A 19,438-nucleotide genomic window follows, 5' to 3' on the forward strand; every position below is an offset into this window, starting at 1 on the left:
CTCAGCAAAACTGGTATGTCTTTAATTAGAAAACAATCTATGCAGCAGAGAAATTAACAAATCTAATGAGTTTCTTAACAGAGTTTTTCACTTACTAACTGTATTTTACAACACATTCAACACACGCACAGACACACACTGGGCATTTGGCATACAGAAAAAAGACTGCATAGTCTTTAATGGCAATAAATAATACAGTTTCCAATGTTGAATACATATAGGAAAATGATTACACTTAAAAATAGCCTCCGTACACTTAGCAATGAGATTTGATGTGAATGTCTATCTACATTTCCACATTTCCATTATCATGTAAACATCAACATCACAATCTCCACAACAATGAAACAAACCATGAAAAAGAACTAAAGCACCACAAATATATATGGGATAAAAAGCTACCCTAAAGCTCTCCAGTGTTTGGAGGTACACTAAAATATGAGTCCTTTAAGGCTTTTTTTTGTTACTGAAAAATGGATTTGTAATCCCTTATGGTTTGTAGCTCTGTAGTTGCTGGTAGAAGCCGGGGTTGGGACGAACTGAGGGCCTTGCCAGCTTCACCTGGCTGTACGCATCGTCAAACGGCAGCCCCTCCCTCAACATTAGGTAGCCAATCACAATGGAGGAACAGCGTGACACTCCTGCATTACAGTGGACCAGTGCCACACCACCCTATGGAAAGAAAAAATGAGAGTAAGACAGGAGGTTAAGGGTATAAAGTCACAGCCTAGCAATGTCAGCAGAATGGGAAGAACAGGAAAAACACTTCTATTCTGACTTGGGTGTGCTCATGCATTACTCCAGGATGGTTTGCCCTAGTACAAACCTTGTACTCACAGAAGATAATCAGCCTAAATGATCTGCTTTTGTGTTTTATGAATGCAGCAGTTCATACAAACAAGCAGCGTACAGCTCCTATAAAATTACCTAAATAAATTACATTGGTGTTAATATTGGACTTTATTTTGTTGATGTGTCTGTAGTTCCTTTCACCCAGTGGGAGATATCATTGCTGTCAGAAATTTCCTGATATCTGCAATTTGGAATTACAAGGCAGAGGCTGCCGTGAATGTTTTTCACGCTCTGCAGCTCTTCTAATTATGGTTTAAATTATATGACGTGAACACAGCATAAGGTAAAAGAGACAAGGTCAAAGTCAGAATTCCCTGGTCTTTAATTACAACCTCTACATGATGTTGTTGTGGTCATGATAGGAAAAAAACTGAGACGAAACCTGTCTGAACTTAAAATGATAATAATACACTTAAATTCAATGAACTAGTTGGCAATAAATACAGCTATAAGCTTTACAGCAAACTAACAGGATTAGCCATTTACTACACAGATGTTTGCCAGGGTGAACTCCTCTAAATTACTAAAAAACTATTTTTCTACTCCCAGTTGTGCAGTTTTATCTGCCAAGATATCAATCTCAGAGCTCTCTGCTCCAGCTCCAATAAAATGTCAGTAAAAGGATTTTTATTTGTTGTACTAAAAACATTGAAAAGTGACATTTAAAAAAATCAACAACAGTGTTGTCCCAGCCAGAAACAATGCCATGGCTACTGTGAGCGTTTCATAGACCTCACTGTGAACAACAGTCACAGAGTCTACTTTCTACTGAAGAAATACTCCCTATGAAAACTGTTTTTGAATCATAATTTACATTGCTTAACCAAGATAAACAAAATCCTATTCTCACTCCATTGTATTGATGTTGTAGCTTCAGAAGCTGATATCTGAACATTAAACTACCTACATGACCAGGTACCACTAATGTCATTTTAAAAAAATATATAAACATGCTCTAATATGTGAATGCAGCATTAACCATGTTGACATGACATCAGTCACACAGCGTGGAGTCATTTCACTGCAGTTTTTCATGATAAATAATTTCCTGTGAAAATCTGTAATTTCTGACTTTCCAACATCTCTGAAAGCAGCATTAGACAGAGCATGTAGAGCAAGAATAAATTTGTCTGTGTCTGTGGCTGTGAGTCTGTGTGTGTCAAAATTTGTGATATGATTAATATTAATGTTGATGTAATTATTTTACTGCCTAGAGTGCCTGGCTGGAAATAAACTTTTAAAATTCCAGCCACATCTTTAGACAATGCGTGCAGGCCCACGGCTCAGCTCTGAAGCTCAGCGTATTGACACATTTGTCTCTTTTATTCAACATGGAGCCTCCCATCACAGGATAAAGTCTCTTTTCAGGCTGAAATGAAGGAGCAGAAACTGTAAGCACATTTTTGATTTTACATGTCAATCAATACCCATTGAGGGACAGAAGATTTAAATTGGCTGAACACGCACACAGTTGCTTTGGTTGCTGTAATTGACATATTATTAATGTTATCTGTGCTTTCTTTTCAAGATATAATCCAATCAGGCAGTTTCTCAGGATAGAATACAATAAAATGAAGCACATACGGAACATACAGAGAATGATATCAGTCTTATAAGTTTCTATCAATCAAAAAGGTTTCTCTGCTCCTTTGTAAAATTTGTGCTGATGTCTGCAGTCAGCTCAGCTACATATCAGGTCTTGTTTTCCTTTCTCTAGGGAAAAAAAGGCCAAAACATAAAACTTCTACAGACTGAAAATTGCCTGAGCTAGATAATCCATCATAGCAAACATGGAGACTTAATTTGGTTTTGTCAGAGTTTCTTGTTTTGCTGTTATTTCATTGCGCTCGAGTTGAGTGTTTTCATATCAGTGCTCACATCACATTATGCTCTGCTTACGGTCAATCTCCTGACACAAACACAGGAGATTGACACACACACACACACACACACTAGCTGGAAATAATCCCTTAAAAATGTATTACATACAGCATTTGAGAGAAAACAAAGTGTAAGCAGAGAACATTTTGACTTTCAACATTAAATGACCCCAGCATGGTCTTTTAATAGGTATTCTGACCACCCACCTCAGCTTTGTGCTGAGTTACAGATAACTGACTGCTAGATGTGTGTAAATGCATCACAGTGAGGTAGCAGAGTAGCTGTGTGTGCACACTGACATGTTAAATTAGCCGGCAGATATAAAAGAAGGCATTTTTAGGCTGTGTGAGCCTCCTGAGAGAAAGTAGATCCAGAAAGGTTTAAATAGATTTGATACATTTTTCTTATCTGATAAAACCATGAAACTCTGGTGTGGGTGTTTGTCTGTGTCTTTTATTTATGTGTCTGCATCTGTCAGTGTTGGAAAGAGACTAAGTATATTTACTAAAGCAGAATTTTAAGATACTTGCACTTACTACACACTACATTTCACAAGGAAATATTGTACTTTGTACCCCAGTACATTTATCTGATGGCATGAATCAGAGAAGAATCTGAATCAAAGTGACAGTGGCTTTTACTTTTAAAGTTGTAGCTACACTTAGACAACAAAACTGATTATTTTGACCTAAAGGAATAGTTTGGAATTTTGGGAAATATGTTCATTCGTTTTCTTGGCGAGAGTTAGATGACTAGATTGACTACTCTCATGTCTGCACAGTAAATACAAAGCTGCAGCCAGCAGTTGGTCCGCTTAGCTTAGCATAAAGATTAGAAACAAAATCCACCTACCAGGACCTCTAAACCTTGCTAAATAACATGATTTATCTTGTTTGTCGGTCTGCACAAAAACCAATATGTAAATTCAACTTGTATTTTTTTTTTTGTGCTGCTCTGTTTTTTTCTTCAGAGACTGAAGGAAAAAACCTCTTTTAGATACTAACGGTAGCTTCATGCTCAGTGCACAGATGTGTGAGCAGTATCAAACAATATCTAACTCTTCACTCTCTGCAACAAAGTAAGTCTTAGACTGTACTTGTGAAGGAGTATTTTACATCACTTTGCTAATTTGGATTTAAATGCTTCCTCCAGCTGTCAGTGTGCGCAAGAGATGATTAGATGCTAATCATGTGTGTGTGTGTGTGTACCTGTTCTCGGGCCTGATCTATGAAGGAGCTGCACTCCCCAAGATATGAAGTGATGTCGGTGTCAGGGAGGTCCAGGATCTGGAGCGTCTTATACACCAGCTGATCTGGGAACAGGTTAGTGACTCCATATGCCACATTTAGCACATGAGACACCTGATAGATACAAAGACAAAGGGAGGATATTTGACATAAAACTCCTTGAGCAAATGACCCTTGATCATTGACTTGTTTTAAAGGCTGTTTTTGCTTCGGCAAGGGAGAGAGAGAGATATATATACTCTGTCTGTCAGACTTATCGATGACATGACACAACCTGAATGTGATGAGAGAGTGAGGACAGAAAGACAGAGCAAGAAAAAAAAAGAAGGTTGACAGGCAGAGGGGAAGAAAGATGAAGAGGAGAGAGTGAGCGAGAGGGAGAAAAAGAGAGAGGGGGGAAAATGGGGAAGAAGACAGATGGCTCCAATTCATTTTGCAGTATCTGTCTACTCTCGCTTAAATTTAGCTTACCTCTGAGAGCTAAATTCTCTCCTCCTCTACATCTTAGCATCGTACTGATGTGTTCTGCCTTCACACTGCTTTAACATTTAATGCCTTTTTACACGAGTTAAAGGATGAGATTGGCATTTTTATATTTTACTTGTTGTCAACAAATCCCATGAAAAAACCAAAACCAACAATGAATTGATCCTGCTGTAAAGTAGTGTGTGTGTATCCAAAGTCTGATATCTTATTCCTCTGTGCTCCATTGTTGTCCAAAAACTACACCCAGTGACACCACACTGTGGGACTGAGTAACATGTTCCTTCATTGTCATGAACAAACTCTGCAGTTTATTTTGTGTTGATCCCACATATGTTGCCCTGCTGCTAGAAATATTCACCAGAGAACCAAAGGTGTATTGATCCACCACTGAAAATAGACCCCAACAAATGCACTACTTACTGATGTTTGAGTAACACTTAATTAAAACCACAATGGCCAAAGTTACTGCACTTTAAAAGAAGAAACAACTATATTTGATATTTGAGAGCTGTTTTTAAAGATTTACATTTACAATAGTAGGCATGGCTGAGTACCACAGACAGGGAAGTCAGAAAGTAATGAGAGACAGACCACCACATTGTTGATTTTAGTCTTTTCATTGGATTTGAAGACAATAAAAATATCAAATTATTGCAGCCTTCCCTTTGATAAGGACACAGGGAGAGAACATATTCCATCATTACTTGTGTCTGCATGAACATTAGTATCCTGGTTATGATCAGGCTTCTGGAAAATCCTGATTATATTGTTGTTGTATACTGTTTCTTTCTTCCTTTATATTTTATTTTTGTAGTTTGACAGGGGCAATGCTCCCTGATCAACTGCCTAATTAATGAGTTAGCCTAGAAAGCTCATTTTGGCTGCTGTCCCTGGCCGGATGTTAAAAAGTTAGCCTAAAATAGAATAAAATTACTTACTTAATAAGATTAATATATACAAGATAATAAGTACTGAAATATTTAGCATATCCTAGATTTGAGAAACCTGGTTTTGAGAAACCTGGATGTGCTATCTGCAGTAGAAATAAAGGATAGTCTGAAATATTAACATCTTAACTATGTTCCTAATCATTTTCTGCCATGTTCACTCAAATCGAGTTATGAAGCCAGTGATACAAAATGATATAATTTGACATCTGAAACAAAAGTGAATATCTAACTTCCACAATGAAGATGATACATGTTTTTTGTTGCTCTTTTCATCCATAACTAAAGATTAGATGGAGAAGCTAAATCCAGCAGAGTAGCAAATGCAGCAGAGTTCAGGCAGCCAGAAACCAAACTGGGCTCATCCCCAACTGTTGAGACAAGTCAGCCGATACAGAACTGTGTGTATAATGTGCTTAATGCGTAGAAGAGTCAAACTCAAAGTGGAACTGATGTAGAAGATCAGAAAGCTGGTTATTATAAGAATAATGAAAACAGGGAGATGGAAGGATGAGTTTGTTGTTTTCTATGTAAAAGTTGTGTACTAAATATGATAAAACCCCATAAGACCTTAAAACTGGGATACTAATTTGCATGTAAATGTCTTCATTGTGTGTTGACTGTCTTGATAAGAGATTTGACTTCCTCACAAAGTACACCTTTACTATTACGGCCATTTCATTCCCATACCAGTAAATGCTGATTAAATGTTTTGCTAGGAAGAGCAGGTTTTATAGTGTCCTTTGGGCCTGCTGTCAAGTCTCCTGGGCTTTAATAGCTACCTGCAAACTTCTGGTTGATTTGGTTATTAGGCAGTCAAGATTTCACCCCAGAAACAAGAAGTGTAGGTATTTGTAATCTCTCCAATTCATCATCCTGAGACTGCACAGGCAGCAATATGCTTGTGCCTGGGAGCAGCCACTGCAGAGAGGAGTAGTTACATTTCTCTGATGTGGAGGCGCAGTGCTGAGACTTACTGTAATCATTTACTCCCTCTACTGAGCTAAACTGCCACTGCATGAGTCACAACACTCCTCTGGCTATTGGCCGGTTGTTGCCAACCCGCAGGAAAGCACACCTACGTGGCTGCCTCTAATCTCATGTCACTACACATACGATCACAACAAGGCAAGGGCATGCCCGCTCTATTGATCCCTCTGTACTGACCTTATATCTCTGCAGGGTGTCAATGTCGTGGGCTGCATCCTGAGAGGCTGTAAAAGAGGAACAAGACAGATATCAGACAGACAGAAAAATATGCCTGTGCTTGCCAAAATGTTATAATTAGCTGATTCCTTTACACGAGAGAAACAAAATAGACCACTTAAAATTTTATACTTAATTCATATATGTCAGTGCTATAATCTTTTAAATCATTTGTCAAGCCAAAATGCCAAACATTTGCTTGTTCCAGCTTCTAAAATGTGGTAATTTGCTGTGTTATATATATATATATATATATATATATATATATATATATATATATATAACATATACTATACACATATATATATATATATATGTATGTATGTATGTACATAGATACATAGATAGATATAGATAGATCATTTAAATCATTTTGTTGTTTGTTGATGTTATCCTGAGCTCTGGAAAAACTTAACAGTGATTCACTTAATTGTAAAAAAAATTATCAGATCAATAATGAAAGATTCCTTTGTTGCAGCCTTATTCCTAATAGGATAAATCGGGCAATCAAAAGAGAGCGATCTGATCCCACATACTGTGGCTGAAAAACAGTCCGTTCAGTGGTGTAAAATTTCAGCAGCATAAAGCAAAAACTGCAAGATATCAGCACCTATATCACTTAGTAGGAAAACATTCAGACAGACCTTTCTGAACAGCTGCAACAACAAGAAGGGAAGATATCAGTCAGCAGGAACCAACAGTGAAATGGCTTAAAGCCACAGGAGAAGCAGGAACAGGAATCAAATGATTTGTATAGTAGCACTAGACGTGGCTTAAAAAACTGCTGAAATAAACATCCAATATTATCTACAGCTGCTAGAGAAGGAATTTTATGATTTTCATGAAAACTGTGAGTAAAGGCATTTTTCATGACAACAGCCTTCATAATAGCAAGAGTTTGAATGACTAATGCAGCAGAGGAAGCAGGGTCAAAGACTAATGGAGGAAATAAAATGAGAGAGACCACACAGCAAAGCCAACCTGAATGACTGTTTCAGCTGAGAGAAGCTGATAATCATTGAAGGAGACAGTTAAAACAGACTGAGCAACAGTCTCCTTCAATCTGTCAAATAAGTCTTCATGAGGATGGCACCGGTCATCTTAAATAGCTGGATAATCATGTGAACCAGACATATGGGCAGGAAACAGAATATGATCATGGCGCTTCCTCCAGATCTCTGGAGTGGATACTCTGCAGCAGTAGAAACATTTGCACTCTTTGCATTAGCCAGGCCACTTTCACATTATGCCAAATTCATGGAGTTGTGACGTTAATCTAAATCCAAAGGATAGAGTGTCTTTGGAAATAAGCCAGCTCCGGCACATATGCCTCATCAGTGTCTAAGGAAAAGATTTAAACTGACACATCTGTGAAAAGATGCAGGAATGCCAGGATTTTTATAGTTTTAAATATGAGTTCGACATTGGACCAAATTCAATCTGCTTCACAAGAGAGGGCATATCTCTGTCATCTTTCTTTTCTAGTAGCAAATGTTTGAATAAATTCTATATTTAGAAATAAAACCTAACTTCATATTTAGACAGTTCCCTCATTCCCATTTGCTGGCTGTTGTTAATGTCTTTAAGCTGGGTAACACTGCCCCTAAAGCTTGAAAATGAGGTGAGACTGTTAATTACAGTTAGTTTTTTTAGTGCTTTGATTGATTTTGATTTGATTTTTGGCTGATTTATCTTGCAGGTTACAATTACATATTGCTGCTTTTCTGGGGAAAAAAACAGATTAAATTCTATGCTTAATAGAATATTTTGCTTAAAAGAAGCTTGAAAGAATATTTTGACAGTTTGGGAAATAGGCTTTCTTGCTCAGAGTAAGATGAAAAGATGCCTATCACGATCATGTCTGTATGGTAAACATGAAGCTACAGCTTTGCTCCTGGCTGTAGCTTCATATTTACCATGTAGACACAGAGTGGTATTGATCTTCTCAACTAACTCTTATCAAGAAAGCAAATAAGTGTATTTCCCAAAGTGTCTCACTATTCCTAGAAAACAAGTTGACATTTTGCAACAATCACATGGTTTTCATTAGACAGAAACAACATGCTTTATTAGTCATTTATAAATTCTGTTATAGACATATGGGTCTATCAGCCTAGTTTACATTAATTTGTGGTGTCAGTATTGTAAATCCATCCAACCGGTGTGGAGATAATAATAATCATCCATTGGAAGCTTGACAGAAGATTGTACATGGTGGTTTACTGCAAACCTTTCAAAGAACTAATCCTGTAAATTGTAATAACAAGTCGATGTCACCTTGGATGTAAAGGTTGAGCTGTTACTGAGAGTGATTAGCGTGTATTTAGGGAAATGAACAGTGGTTTCATGCTATACACCAGGAGTGAATAAGTGTACGGAGGGGAGTCACCTCTATTGAGCCTAACAGATGTAATATTTCATTGATCCCTACTGAGAAATTCTCTCTTTGATTCTCTCCAGCAGTGAGGTCAAAGCGCAGCATTAGCTACAGAAGTGAACAACACCCCAGAGCTGGGGGGAAGATTCAATGTCAGGCCCAAGGACACTTCAGCAGGATGGATACATGCTGACATGTGGGGGTGTCAACCTGTGTCCTCGTGCTCCCTGAGACAAATTCAAAATTAATGACATTGATTTGTTCGTTACCAGGAATTTATTTATTTATTATGAGGAGCAAAACCATGACCTAATGCCTTCGTGGACTGGAATACTGAAGTGACTGAGACGCTGTGAAACTAATACTGCTGGACACTTAAAACCTCACAAGCTCCACAGAGGCTGTCCCACTGAAACTGACCCCGTGCTGCCATAAACATGTCATAACATCTGTCTGAATAAAATGGGCTTCAGGAGTGAAAGTTCAAATGAAACATTATTGGTGAACGATGTATTATTATTAGCTGCTAGTTGTGACAGTACTATTAGCAGTTGTGGTAGTAATGGTGGTGGGAGAGTGGGAAGTAACTGATTAGAAGTACATAACAATATATGATCATCTGTTATCACAAAACTAGGGATGCACCGATACCACATTTTTTCAATCCAATTACAAGTACAAGTACTTACATTTGAATACTTGCTGATACCGAGTACCGATATGAGTACTTATTAATGCCATTACACTTCGTACATTTACTTGAAAATGTGGTTTATTTTCATCAGATATTGTTTCATTCTCTGGCTGTAAGAAATTGTTGTAACTGACCCTAACCCTCTTTGAACTTGGCATCATGTTGGTTTTATCAGATTGCTTGTGTTGAAAGTACTCGTTTTCGTCCCTCCCCTTGACAACTTTGCAGAGCATAATTTGCAGTCCGCTTTACTTTTGTCACCATTATCCACTTTGAAATACCTCCACACCGCTGACATTGCTCCTCCTTGCTCTCAATTAGTACCTGACCGCCCAACTGTGGTAAAGTGATATCGGGTGCTGTGCTATTGGAACACTTTTATGAATACGAGTACAGGAACAGGGTATCGGACAGATACCCAATGCTGGTATTGGTATCATTGCATCCCTACATGAAACCAATGCTCTGTTCTTAGATCATGTAACAATACCTGAGCAAGTTCCATTCACTGAAGAAGGATGTGAAATCAAAAAGCTAAAAAAAAAAATCTGATAACCTTGACTTTTTAAATATTTTATCACATGTACTTACAACTACTCTAGATCCTGCGACTGTGGCTTTTTTAATACTTTACTTGAAGTTTTGTTCTTATACATCAACTTCAGCAGATTTTGGATTTTAGTTGAAATAGTTTTTGTCGACTTGTAGCCTTGTTTTAAATATATTCTAAAATAAGTCTAAATTTGTCCTTCTTCTTACTCAGTAGATTTTTGGTGATGTGTAGCTCACAGCTACTCCTGGAAAAGTGAAAAGAGAATAGCTGTGTTGGTTGTCACCATGGGCACAATAGTCAAGTACTCTCTCTGTCCCCAGTAGAAGTTAAGTTGATGATAGTAGCTGAATACCTGTAGTAGCAGTATTAGTAGTAGCAGACAGTAGTATAAGTTTAACAAGTAGCAGCTGTAGTAATATCTACTAGTGCTAGTAATAATGGTAATGGTGGTAACAGTTATAGTGGTGGTAGCAATAGCAGTGGGTGGTAGTAACAACAGTGGTAAAAATATACAGCTTAAGTGTAGAGCAGTAGACGTATTACCCAGCAGTAGGAAGGGTCTAACAACACCAACTTGAAGGTCCAGACTTTTATCTTCAACAAATCCACATCCACTTCCCTCCTCCAGCTCTTCTACCTGCTCCACCTCTCCATCTCCACCATCGCTTCTCTTTTCCAGCAGCTTCCTGCCTGTCACTGTGGTAACGCGGGTGCACTGTTTCTTCAGGCGGTTTTTGGAGAATCCCTGGATCTCCTGAGCCAGTGAATGCATCACACCGGGGGTTTTACAGCTGAAATAAACCAAAGCCTACTGTAGAGTAGGCAGCATTATGTTAAAACCAAGATGATCAGTTTATATCCAGTGGTGAAGAGGTAACTAAAATAAACCAACACCAGAGCATACCAAATTAACTTTTGTCTTTTTCAGTGGGAGAGTCATTTCTAAGAATTCTACACTGGTTTCTATAATAATTCATCATTATTGAGTTTTCTATATACAACTGATTTATATTACACAGTTTTTCTTCAACCTAAAAGGTGAAAATAAGTGAATTAACTTTTATTTGCATTTTACTCTTAACAGCCTATGTACAAAATGTGAAATCTGCAACTGCTCATTATGGCATTAACATATTTAAAATCTGTAGATAATGGCCACCTTTGGAGGGTTTACTCAAGTAATGTACTTCAGTACTGTTTTTAGGTATTTGTATTTTTCTACTTTATATTCCTATTCCACAACATATTAGAAATGAATATTGTACCTTTTACTGCACTACATATATCTGATAGCTTCAATTACTAGTTCCTTTGCAGATTCCTCTTATTAATACAAAATAATATCATAAACGAGTAGATAATGATGTAGATTATAGGGTATGATAAGACTTTAGTGAGTGCCATGGGGTAATTCACAATCTACCCGGCATTATATAAAGTAATTAAAATTAGCTTCATCTTTAACAGCTGTTGGTCCATTCTGCATAACGGTACTGTTACTTTTGGTCTTTTGTCCTTTTCTACACTGTGGTATTACTACTTTTACTTATAAAATATTTATATTAAAATATCTGTGTACTTCTTCCACCACTGACAATGGCTGATTTCTGACCAAAATCGCGGAGCCTTGTCATTTTAGTTTTCTTGCTTCGTGCACCCACCTTGTCTTAAAGGTTTGAAATCACGAAAAATCCCGGAAAACGTTAGACCATCGGTGTTTTAAGCCTACATTATGACATAGTTGTAGCAAGCATTTTACCACAGGACAAAAATGTGTGGGAAACACAGTTAGGCTACTGCAGCAGCAGTAAAGGCTCCAGTACTGACCTGACGGCTGAGTCGGAAGCTGCGTCAACAGCTTGATGCATTCAGGGACTCTGAGTAAAACAATCAATTACAAATGTTCACAAGGAACCTTACTCATCTATGTATCATTTTGACGGCTTTAATTCAGAAAATTACGCATTGATTAAGTTGTACTTTTGAGCATCTCCATACTACCTTGAAATACCACGCTAGTGGCTGAAGAGCACTGCAACACAACAATTTCTCAGTATTCTGATTCTGGTTCTGTTCATCGAAAATATCGAAATAGTTTGACAGAAAAACATTCCTCCCAGTGTTAGTCAGAGGTTGCAGAAATCCTTGCTCCAAATTTTACTTTAAGTAAAAGAACAAAAGCACTAGCATCAAAATATACGTAAGATTCCAAAAGTAAAATAAGTCATTTTGTTTACGACTCATGCCAAAATCAGGTCACTGAATTATAATTATTGATATATTAATATACACACGTTATCAGACACCCATATTCGACAATTAAAATTTGAATAATATTTAAATTTAATATGTTTTATCTTTTGCTCAACTAATCAAGTGTCTTTTTTTTACTTGTATTTATTTATTTATTTTTCATCCACTGGTTTGTATATATTAGTGATATGTATGACATGTTTACTTATCTTTGATCAGCTTTGTTGCCCTTGTTTTTGCTTCTTCAGCCTAAATCAGAATCAGAATGGAGATTTACTATTAACAAGGGACACTTGAACGCAGCATGAGCCAGCCTCGTTGTGAAAACCAGGACAACTCCTCATCCCTGTGACCGAAAAAACAGGCAGGGGAGACGGTGGGGTGGAGTACAGGAAGCCGCTGTCCCTGAGTATCCTAACATGGGCGAAATCTAAAAACTACATCAATCACTGCTTCTTTTTTCCTTTCTTTTACGGAACCAGAAGCTACGGGATTTGTGATACATATATTTTTCCCTGGATTGAATTGGAGATTTAAGCGAACAGCGTAAAGATGTCTCGGGGAGTGATCCAGCCCAGCCAGCAGAAACTGGCAGAAAAACTCACCATCCTCAACGACAGAGGCATCGGGATGTTGACCCGTGTTTACAATATCAAAAAGGTTCGCACGCACACACACACGGTTATATCCTCATTAACCACATAGGACAGTTAACAGACCCATTAGATAAAAAGGATAAATATCTGCACCTGCATCCCAAACGAGTGTCAATATTAGCGTCAGTGAGACAGTATGAATGCTTGATTAGCTAGCACCGACTGTACCCTAACGTCTATATTGATTAACCCTGGTATTTTATATATTATCCACTGTTAACAGTGTAGTTTGAACAGGTAATCATCCGTCAGTATACACTTACGTTATCCTAAATGTTTCCCTGGAAGCAGGATGTGGGCACTGTTAGCCACAAGCTGTCGGTTAGCTTGCGGTAAAGTTGCTCATTGGTTTCACGATGTAAAATGATTTCGCTCGAGTCAAAGACAAACGCTAAATGATTGTTATGAATAGTATTATAACTTAACGATAACCCGAAACCAGAAACAAATCGAAAGCTGTCAAATTAAGCTCCTGAAGCCTACAGGCCTGCAGTAACGTTAGTAACTGTTAGCTTAGCTGCCGTCGGCTGTTAATGGCGGCGGCTGCTGGCTAAGCTAGCAGTCGGGCGTCGTCTCTGCTCCACGAAAACCCCATAACACCAGACCACAGATACAGCTGCAGTCAGATACCTGAGATTCGAGTCAGATTTGTTCAGACCAGTCATTTGTATATATCTTTGTGTTTTTGCCCCCAAGCTGGCAGCTGTCTACACTGCTCAGCCTGCTTGAAATTAAAGCTAAAGAAAATCTGTTTATCGTCGGTTAATTTATCATCTGTTCGATTACTCATTAACATTAGCTTCTAGTCAAATATACCAACAAATATTCATCATAACAAGTTATAAGTAGTGATGGAAAGTAACTAAGTATACTTACTCAAGTGTTGTATTTAAGCACAGTTTTAAATACTTGTGCTTTACTTGTCTTTTTTTTTATATATATAACTGTCTTTAAACTCTACAATATTTCAGAGGGAAATATTATGTTTTACACCCCTACGTAGAAGGTTTTACATTGGAAGCAGGTTATAAATGAATACAATACAAAGATTTGGGGCCACTTGTCTTGTTTCAGATGTCTGTGGAAATATCAGTATTTCCACCAAAAAGACATGGCATCTTTCAATTTCTGACATGGTTTCATTTAAATAGCAGAAGCCCCAAAAAGTCCATAATATGAATACACAGTTCTGTATCAGAAACTTTTTTTCCTCTTCTCTCCTATTAATCATCTCTCAAGCCCTCAGATTTATTTTGTGACCCTTTGTATGGGGCTGACCCCCCCACTGGGAACCAGCAGGCTTACCTGGCTTCCTGTGTGAAAAGTAGTTAAAAGTAGCTTCACCTTGAGCAGCTACAACAGTAAAATTTGTTTACACATCGATCCATCAATCTAATAATGTAATTTATAATAGTGTAACTTGAGTACTTGAAGTTTTGATATTTCAAGTACATTTAGCTGATAATACTCCTGTACTTCTACCTTTAAATGAAGAACTTTTACTTGTAATGGAGTATTTTTACATTGTTGTATTGCCATTTTTGCTTGAGTAAAATATTTGATGCTTCTTCCACCACCGCTTATTAGAATCCAATGATTAAAAACTGACCAATAAAACAGAAATAATTAAATGTACCAAATAAGGATATAGAAATGAGTACTGGGTCTGTTTGAGTGGGATGAGCCTTTGTGCTTGGGTGTGTATGATGAATAAAAAAGAGGGAGAGAGTGAAAGAGGTCAGTCATATCCTACCAGAATTTTAGAGAGTACAGAGTAGTATTTTAAGTGTCTGAAAGCCCATACTGTTTCCTATTTATTGGCATTTTAGTAGTCCCATACTGTTCAGCTTTTATTTCCAAAGCACCAGGAGTTATGTTGGTGGTTTGAAGGCACCTTGATTCTGTTATCATCAGCTAATTTGATTCTCCTTAAGATTGTCAGTTATCAGCAGAAAAAAACACTGTCATCATATCTGTATTTTTATTTTCCATAGAAGCTGTAAGACAGTATGAGCAGTCAGACATAGTCACAGAGATTTTGCTGCTGATTACTCTTCTTAATACGCCCTTCCTTTCCTCCCTCCTTCCTTCCTTTTTCTTTCTGTCTGTCCCATCATCTTCATATCTATCCTGATCTGCCTCACCATAAGGCTTCTGAACATATCCACCCTGAAAGGCTGTTCATATGTTTTTTTTTTTCATGCTTTCTTTTACCTCGCAATATTAGAAATCTTTCCAACATCCCAAAGTCAGAAATGAAAGAACTGGGAAAGTCATCTGTGATACAATCAACAGGCTCATTCTGGACTGATTTTTGGCCCCCTCGATAGCAATTTTGAGACTAGTTTAATTGCTTTATTTCTGAAATTCTTCAAGAAATTCCCTGATTAGGTGCCCACAAAGTTTGTCTCTAATTTATGCATCTGTGGAGTAGCTTTATTATGTTTCTTAATGAAAACACAGGTGACCGACTTGGTTTTTGGTTTCTGCCTTTGGGAGAAAGCCGTTCATGCTCACTAACTGTGGTAGTATCATCTAAGATCACAGCAGTGTTCCTCTCCATGATATTCACTCATTACATACCACTGACTAGCTGCAGTAAACCTTAAAATTTGTTCCTTAAATTTTCTGTAACAGTCACCTTTATTAATCTTGGCTGAGTGGCATTAAAGTTTTTGTTTGCTGTGCTTATCTTTCAGCCAGTGGACCTTCTAACATCATATTTTGTATTGCACACAGCGCTTACATGTATTTATTTCCTTAACCTTGTTCAGATAAACCCCATAGTCTCCTGAGCTAGTATGCAGTTAGTAAAAAAATAATAGTACTTTTTCAAATTAATCATGACGCCAGTTATAATGGATGTTCTCTAAATACAAACAGTACACTCTATTGTAGCATTGGTTGAATCCACAGGAGGGATGCAACAGCTTGAATACCTGTATATTAAAATGCAGTTCAGTGCAATAGCCCTGCAACAGGTACCACCCTTGTGATGCTTATAAAAAGCTTTTCTTGAAACTGTATTAAATGTAATGTTAAATTTTAGTCTGGACATCAGTTTTGAATGTCTACAAAAGTAGGCAAGTTAAATGGTCTCCTCCCTGATATAGCCAGTTAAAACAGGGTGTCTTTTACTTTACAGAGGTAGTGTTTCTTGCAGGGCTTTTGCATGGGAGTGCATCATATTTATAAGGTTTCAGGAGGGAAATCCAGAAGCATATTTGTTTATACAGTCACAAGCACCTTATTAAGAACACCTGTACACCTACTTATTCATGCAAGTGTGCAGTCAGCCAATCACATGGAAGTAGTGTAATGCATATAGTCATACAGATGTAGGTCCAGAGCTTCAGTTAATGTTCACATCAAACATCAAAATAGGGAAAAAATGTGATTTCAGTGACTTGGTATGATTACTAGATAGACTGGTTCAAGTATTCTGGAAATGGCTGATCTCCTGGGTTGTTCACGCACAGCAGTCTCAGTAGAATTTATCCAGAATGGTGCCAAAATCAAAAAGCATCCAGTGAGCAACAGTTCTACAGACAAAATACCTTGTTGATGTGAGCGGTCAGAGGAGAATGGCCAGACTGCTTGGAGCTGACAGAAAGGCTGTAGCAACTGTGGAGAGCAGAAAAGCATCTCTGACTGCACAGCACGTTGAACCTTAAGGCGGATGGGCTGCAACAGTAGAAGACCATGTCGGGTTCCACTCCTGTCAGCCAAGAACAGAAATCTGAGGCTGCAGTGGGCACAAGCTCACCAAAACTGGACAGTTGAAGACTGGAAAAATGTGGCCTAGTTTAATCAAACTCGATTTCAATATTATGTAGCAAAAACATCATGTCGAACTGGTTTCATTAGCATGACTGGTTCATTGACCCGCAGTGGCCATTTCCCAGTCACCAGATCTGAATCCAATAAAACACCACTTGGGATGTAGTTAACTGGAAATTGACGGCATGAATGTGCAGCTGACACATCTGCAGAAATTATGTGATGCAGTCATGTCAACATGGACCAGAATCTCAAAGGAATGTTTCCAACATCTTGTGGAGTCTATGCCACAAAGAAAAAGGGAGATCCTACCCAGTATTAGTATGGTGTTCCTAATAAAGTGATTGGTGAATGTATAATGTAATGCAGTATACCACTGTTTTTATCTGCTGGATACTCAGCAGGTCTTACAGAAGAGGATATTGCCCTTTTTCCCCCCACTCCGTTTCCAACCAGTTTATTCTGTTTGATAGTTAAATGATTCCATTTTTTCTAAAATACCAGTCGTTTTTTGACGATGGTTTGTGTGATATCAAGATTTTCTTCTTTTACTGGCTGTGTGGTGCTAACATTTTCCACTGCTTTACTCTGCCTACTTACTGGAGCTGCTTTCTGATCAACAAAATCTGCTCTTCTTTTGTAGGAGGGAGGGAGTTGCCCAGAATACACTGGAGAGTGTAGCCTGGTCATTGGTTTACCTGTGGTGGCCCAGAGCGAACAGTAGCTGCAGTCACAAATGAATAATTACAGGTTGCCATTTAATGAAGGGCACTCCTGATTACTAGGGGCATTTTTACTCCTCGTTTTTAAATCCAAGGGCATTTTATGAGCTGTTAAGGGGAAATTGCCTAAAACCCCTATTAATTTCTCATGGTCTGAATGGCATGTCCCTCGGGGTAAAATGTATTACATTTAGTATTTTTATTTAATCTATTTGATTTGAAGCTCAAAAGTCAGCTGGAGTGACTTGGGCACCAAAGCGGTAGTTGTGCCATCGAGGGTTGTGAGTGCACAGGTTTTCTTTGAAAGTGAAGACTTCACCAGGTTGAATGTGCTTAGTGAATTCACCTGCTGTAGTGTTTGGTTTGGATGAAAACCTGCAGACTCTCCATGGCATTACTGCACATCTGTGGTTTAGATGGTAGCAGATGTGTGCTGTGCGCCAAAATGTTTGCAGAGAGATTCCCTTTTTTCATCAGTATTCAATAATACAGCGTGACTATGCATAAATGCATACACATAAACACAGAGTTATTTCTGTTATGTAATATGCCCTATTAGAAAAACACTCTAATAGGGCATATTATTTGAGTGTGTTTTTCATCAGTGGTTTAAAGCAGAGCCACTTATTCATTGGAAAAGTCAATATTAAAGATGTTGCAGAGAGGAATCAAATGAGAATAATTTTTATTCCAAATTTGCCAAGTCTCTAAATGTGTTAAGAGGAAATCATGTGGGTTAAATATGACTCACCCATTTTGCCTCGCTGTCTGTTTACCTTAACTATTCTTGTTCCTCTTCTTTCTTCCACCACTCAAGAGTAAAGTCAACAGATAAGAGAATTGGCCAATCAACTATGTGTATTTGATCCTGCATGTTACGTTAATTCTTCATTATAATAACAGGGCCAAACACTTGTCAAGACTGTATGTCATTATAACATACTGAAAGTTAGATGGTATAAGCTGTAACAATAAGCCACTTAGAATCAGGAAGTCCAATATTATTTTTACTTACTTGTTTGAACTGCCCCATCATGGGTTGTAATCACCCAGGGCTGGGGTCCTGTAGGGAGGTAAGACTAAACTTCTTCTCTCCTGTTACAAAGTAAAGACCACTGTGGCCCTAAAATTGAGTTTGTGTGACTGAATGAATGTAATCGAATGATAATAGAAAGAAAAACTGTGTGTATTTCAACTGTATTGAATGTGTATCAGTATATTGGTTCCTGTTACATACAAACACTGATACTGATTAATAGCTAAAAGTTACTGTCAGCCAGTATAGCTGTTCATAGAATTAGCTGAACCATTATTAACTATCTAAGTCTTAAGCAGCCAGCATTAGTTTTTCTCTGTCTCCCTGTACCACAACATTAGGGCTTTTTTTCTTGACTGACTGTTTTGCACCAACATTAAGCTACATGTTGTTAAACTCAGCTTGCTGCCACTTCATCACCAGGCTAAACCCAGTTTCCACTTCTTTTCATTATAACTGAATTCCTCTAAAGATGCCATCACAGTCCTACTGGAATACAGCACAGGCCCTGGCTGTTGTTTTAGGCCAGACAAGAGCCATAGATTACTGTGTCCAGAAGTAATCGAATTGTTTTGCTAGACATTTATACAACGATGAAATGATAAATTGAAGCATGTATTAGAGCATCAACAGCAATGAAGCACCCAGTGCTTCAACGATGTGGGAGCCCTGCATTGTCAGTTACTAAGCAACAGCTATGGAGCAGAAATGTGGAGCAAATACCTCAGCCAGTGAAAACAGCAGGGAC

General features: G+C 37.9%; 2 protein-coding genes across 8 annotated transcripts in view; one reads left to right on the forward strand and one right to left on the reverse strand.

The window, feature by feature from the left end:
* On the reverse strand, positions 1-13,905 carry LOC108872918 (dual specificity protein phosphatase 19). Of its 4 annotated transcripts, none has more exons than XM_051076930.1 (6): positions 13,416-13,905; positions 12,071-12,745; positions 10,787-11,051; positions 6,581-6,627; positions 3,942-4,094; positions 1-672 (listed from the first exon to the last, which is right to left on the reverse strand). In XM_051076930.1, exons 3-6 carry the CDS (start codon positions 11,013-11,015, stop codon positions 490-492), a joined length of 612 nt encoding a protein of 203 aa, XP_050932887.1. In that variant the 5' UTR covers positions 11,016-11,051; positions 12,071-12,745; positions 13,416-13,905; the 3' UTR covers positions 1-489. The 4 variants fall into 4 exon arrangements, with proteins under 4 accessions (XP_050932887.1, XP_018516348.1, XP_018516345.1 ...); XM_018660832.2 differs by having other exon boundaries at positions 10,787-11,054; XM_018660829.2 differs by lacking the exon at positions 12,071-12,745 and having other exon boundaries at positions 10,787-11,054; positions 13,416-13,904.
* nckap1 (NCK-associated protein 1) overlaps positions 12,816-19,438 on the forward strand; it is a 30,882-nt gene continuing 24,259 nt past the window's right edge. For 3 of the 4 annotated variants that reach the window (XM_018660826.2, XM_018660827.2, XM_018660828.2), the window contains exon 1: positions 12,817-13,156. In XM_018660826.2, coding sequence (XP_018516342.1) covers positions 13,049-13,156 — 108 coding nt within the window. In that variant the 5' untranslated portion in view covers positions 12,817-13,048. Of the gene's footprint in view, positions 13,157-19,438 lie in introns of all 4 variants that reach the window. The other variant, XM_018660825.2, reaches the window with a different exon arrangement.

This window comes from Lates calcarifer, linkage group LG16_LG22 (assembly GCF_001640805.2).
Source record: "Lates calcarifer isolate ASB-BC8 linkage group LG16_LG22, TLL_Latcal_v3, whole genome shotgun sequence".
Taxonomy (NCBI): domain Eukaryota; kingdom Metazoa; phylum Chordata; class Actinopteri; family Centropomidae; genus Lates; species Lates calcarifer.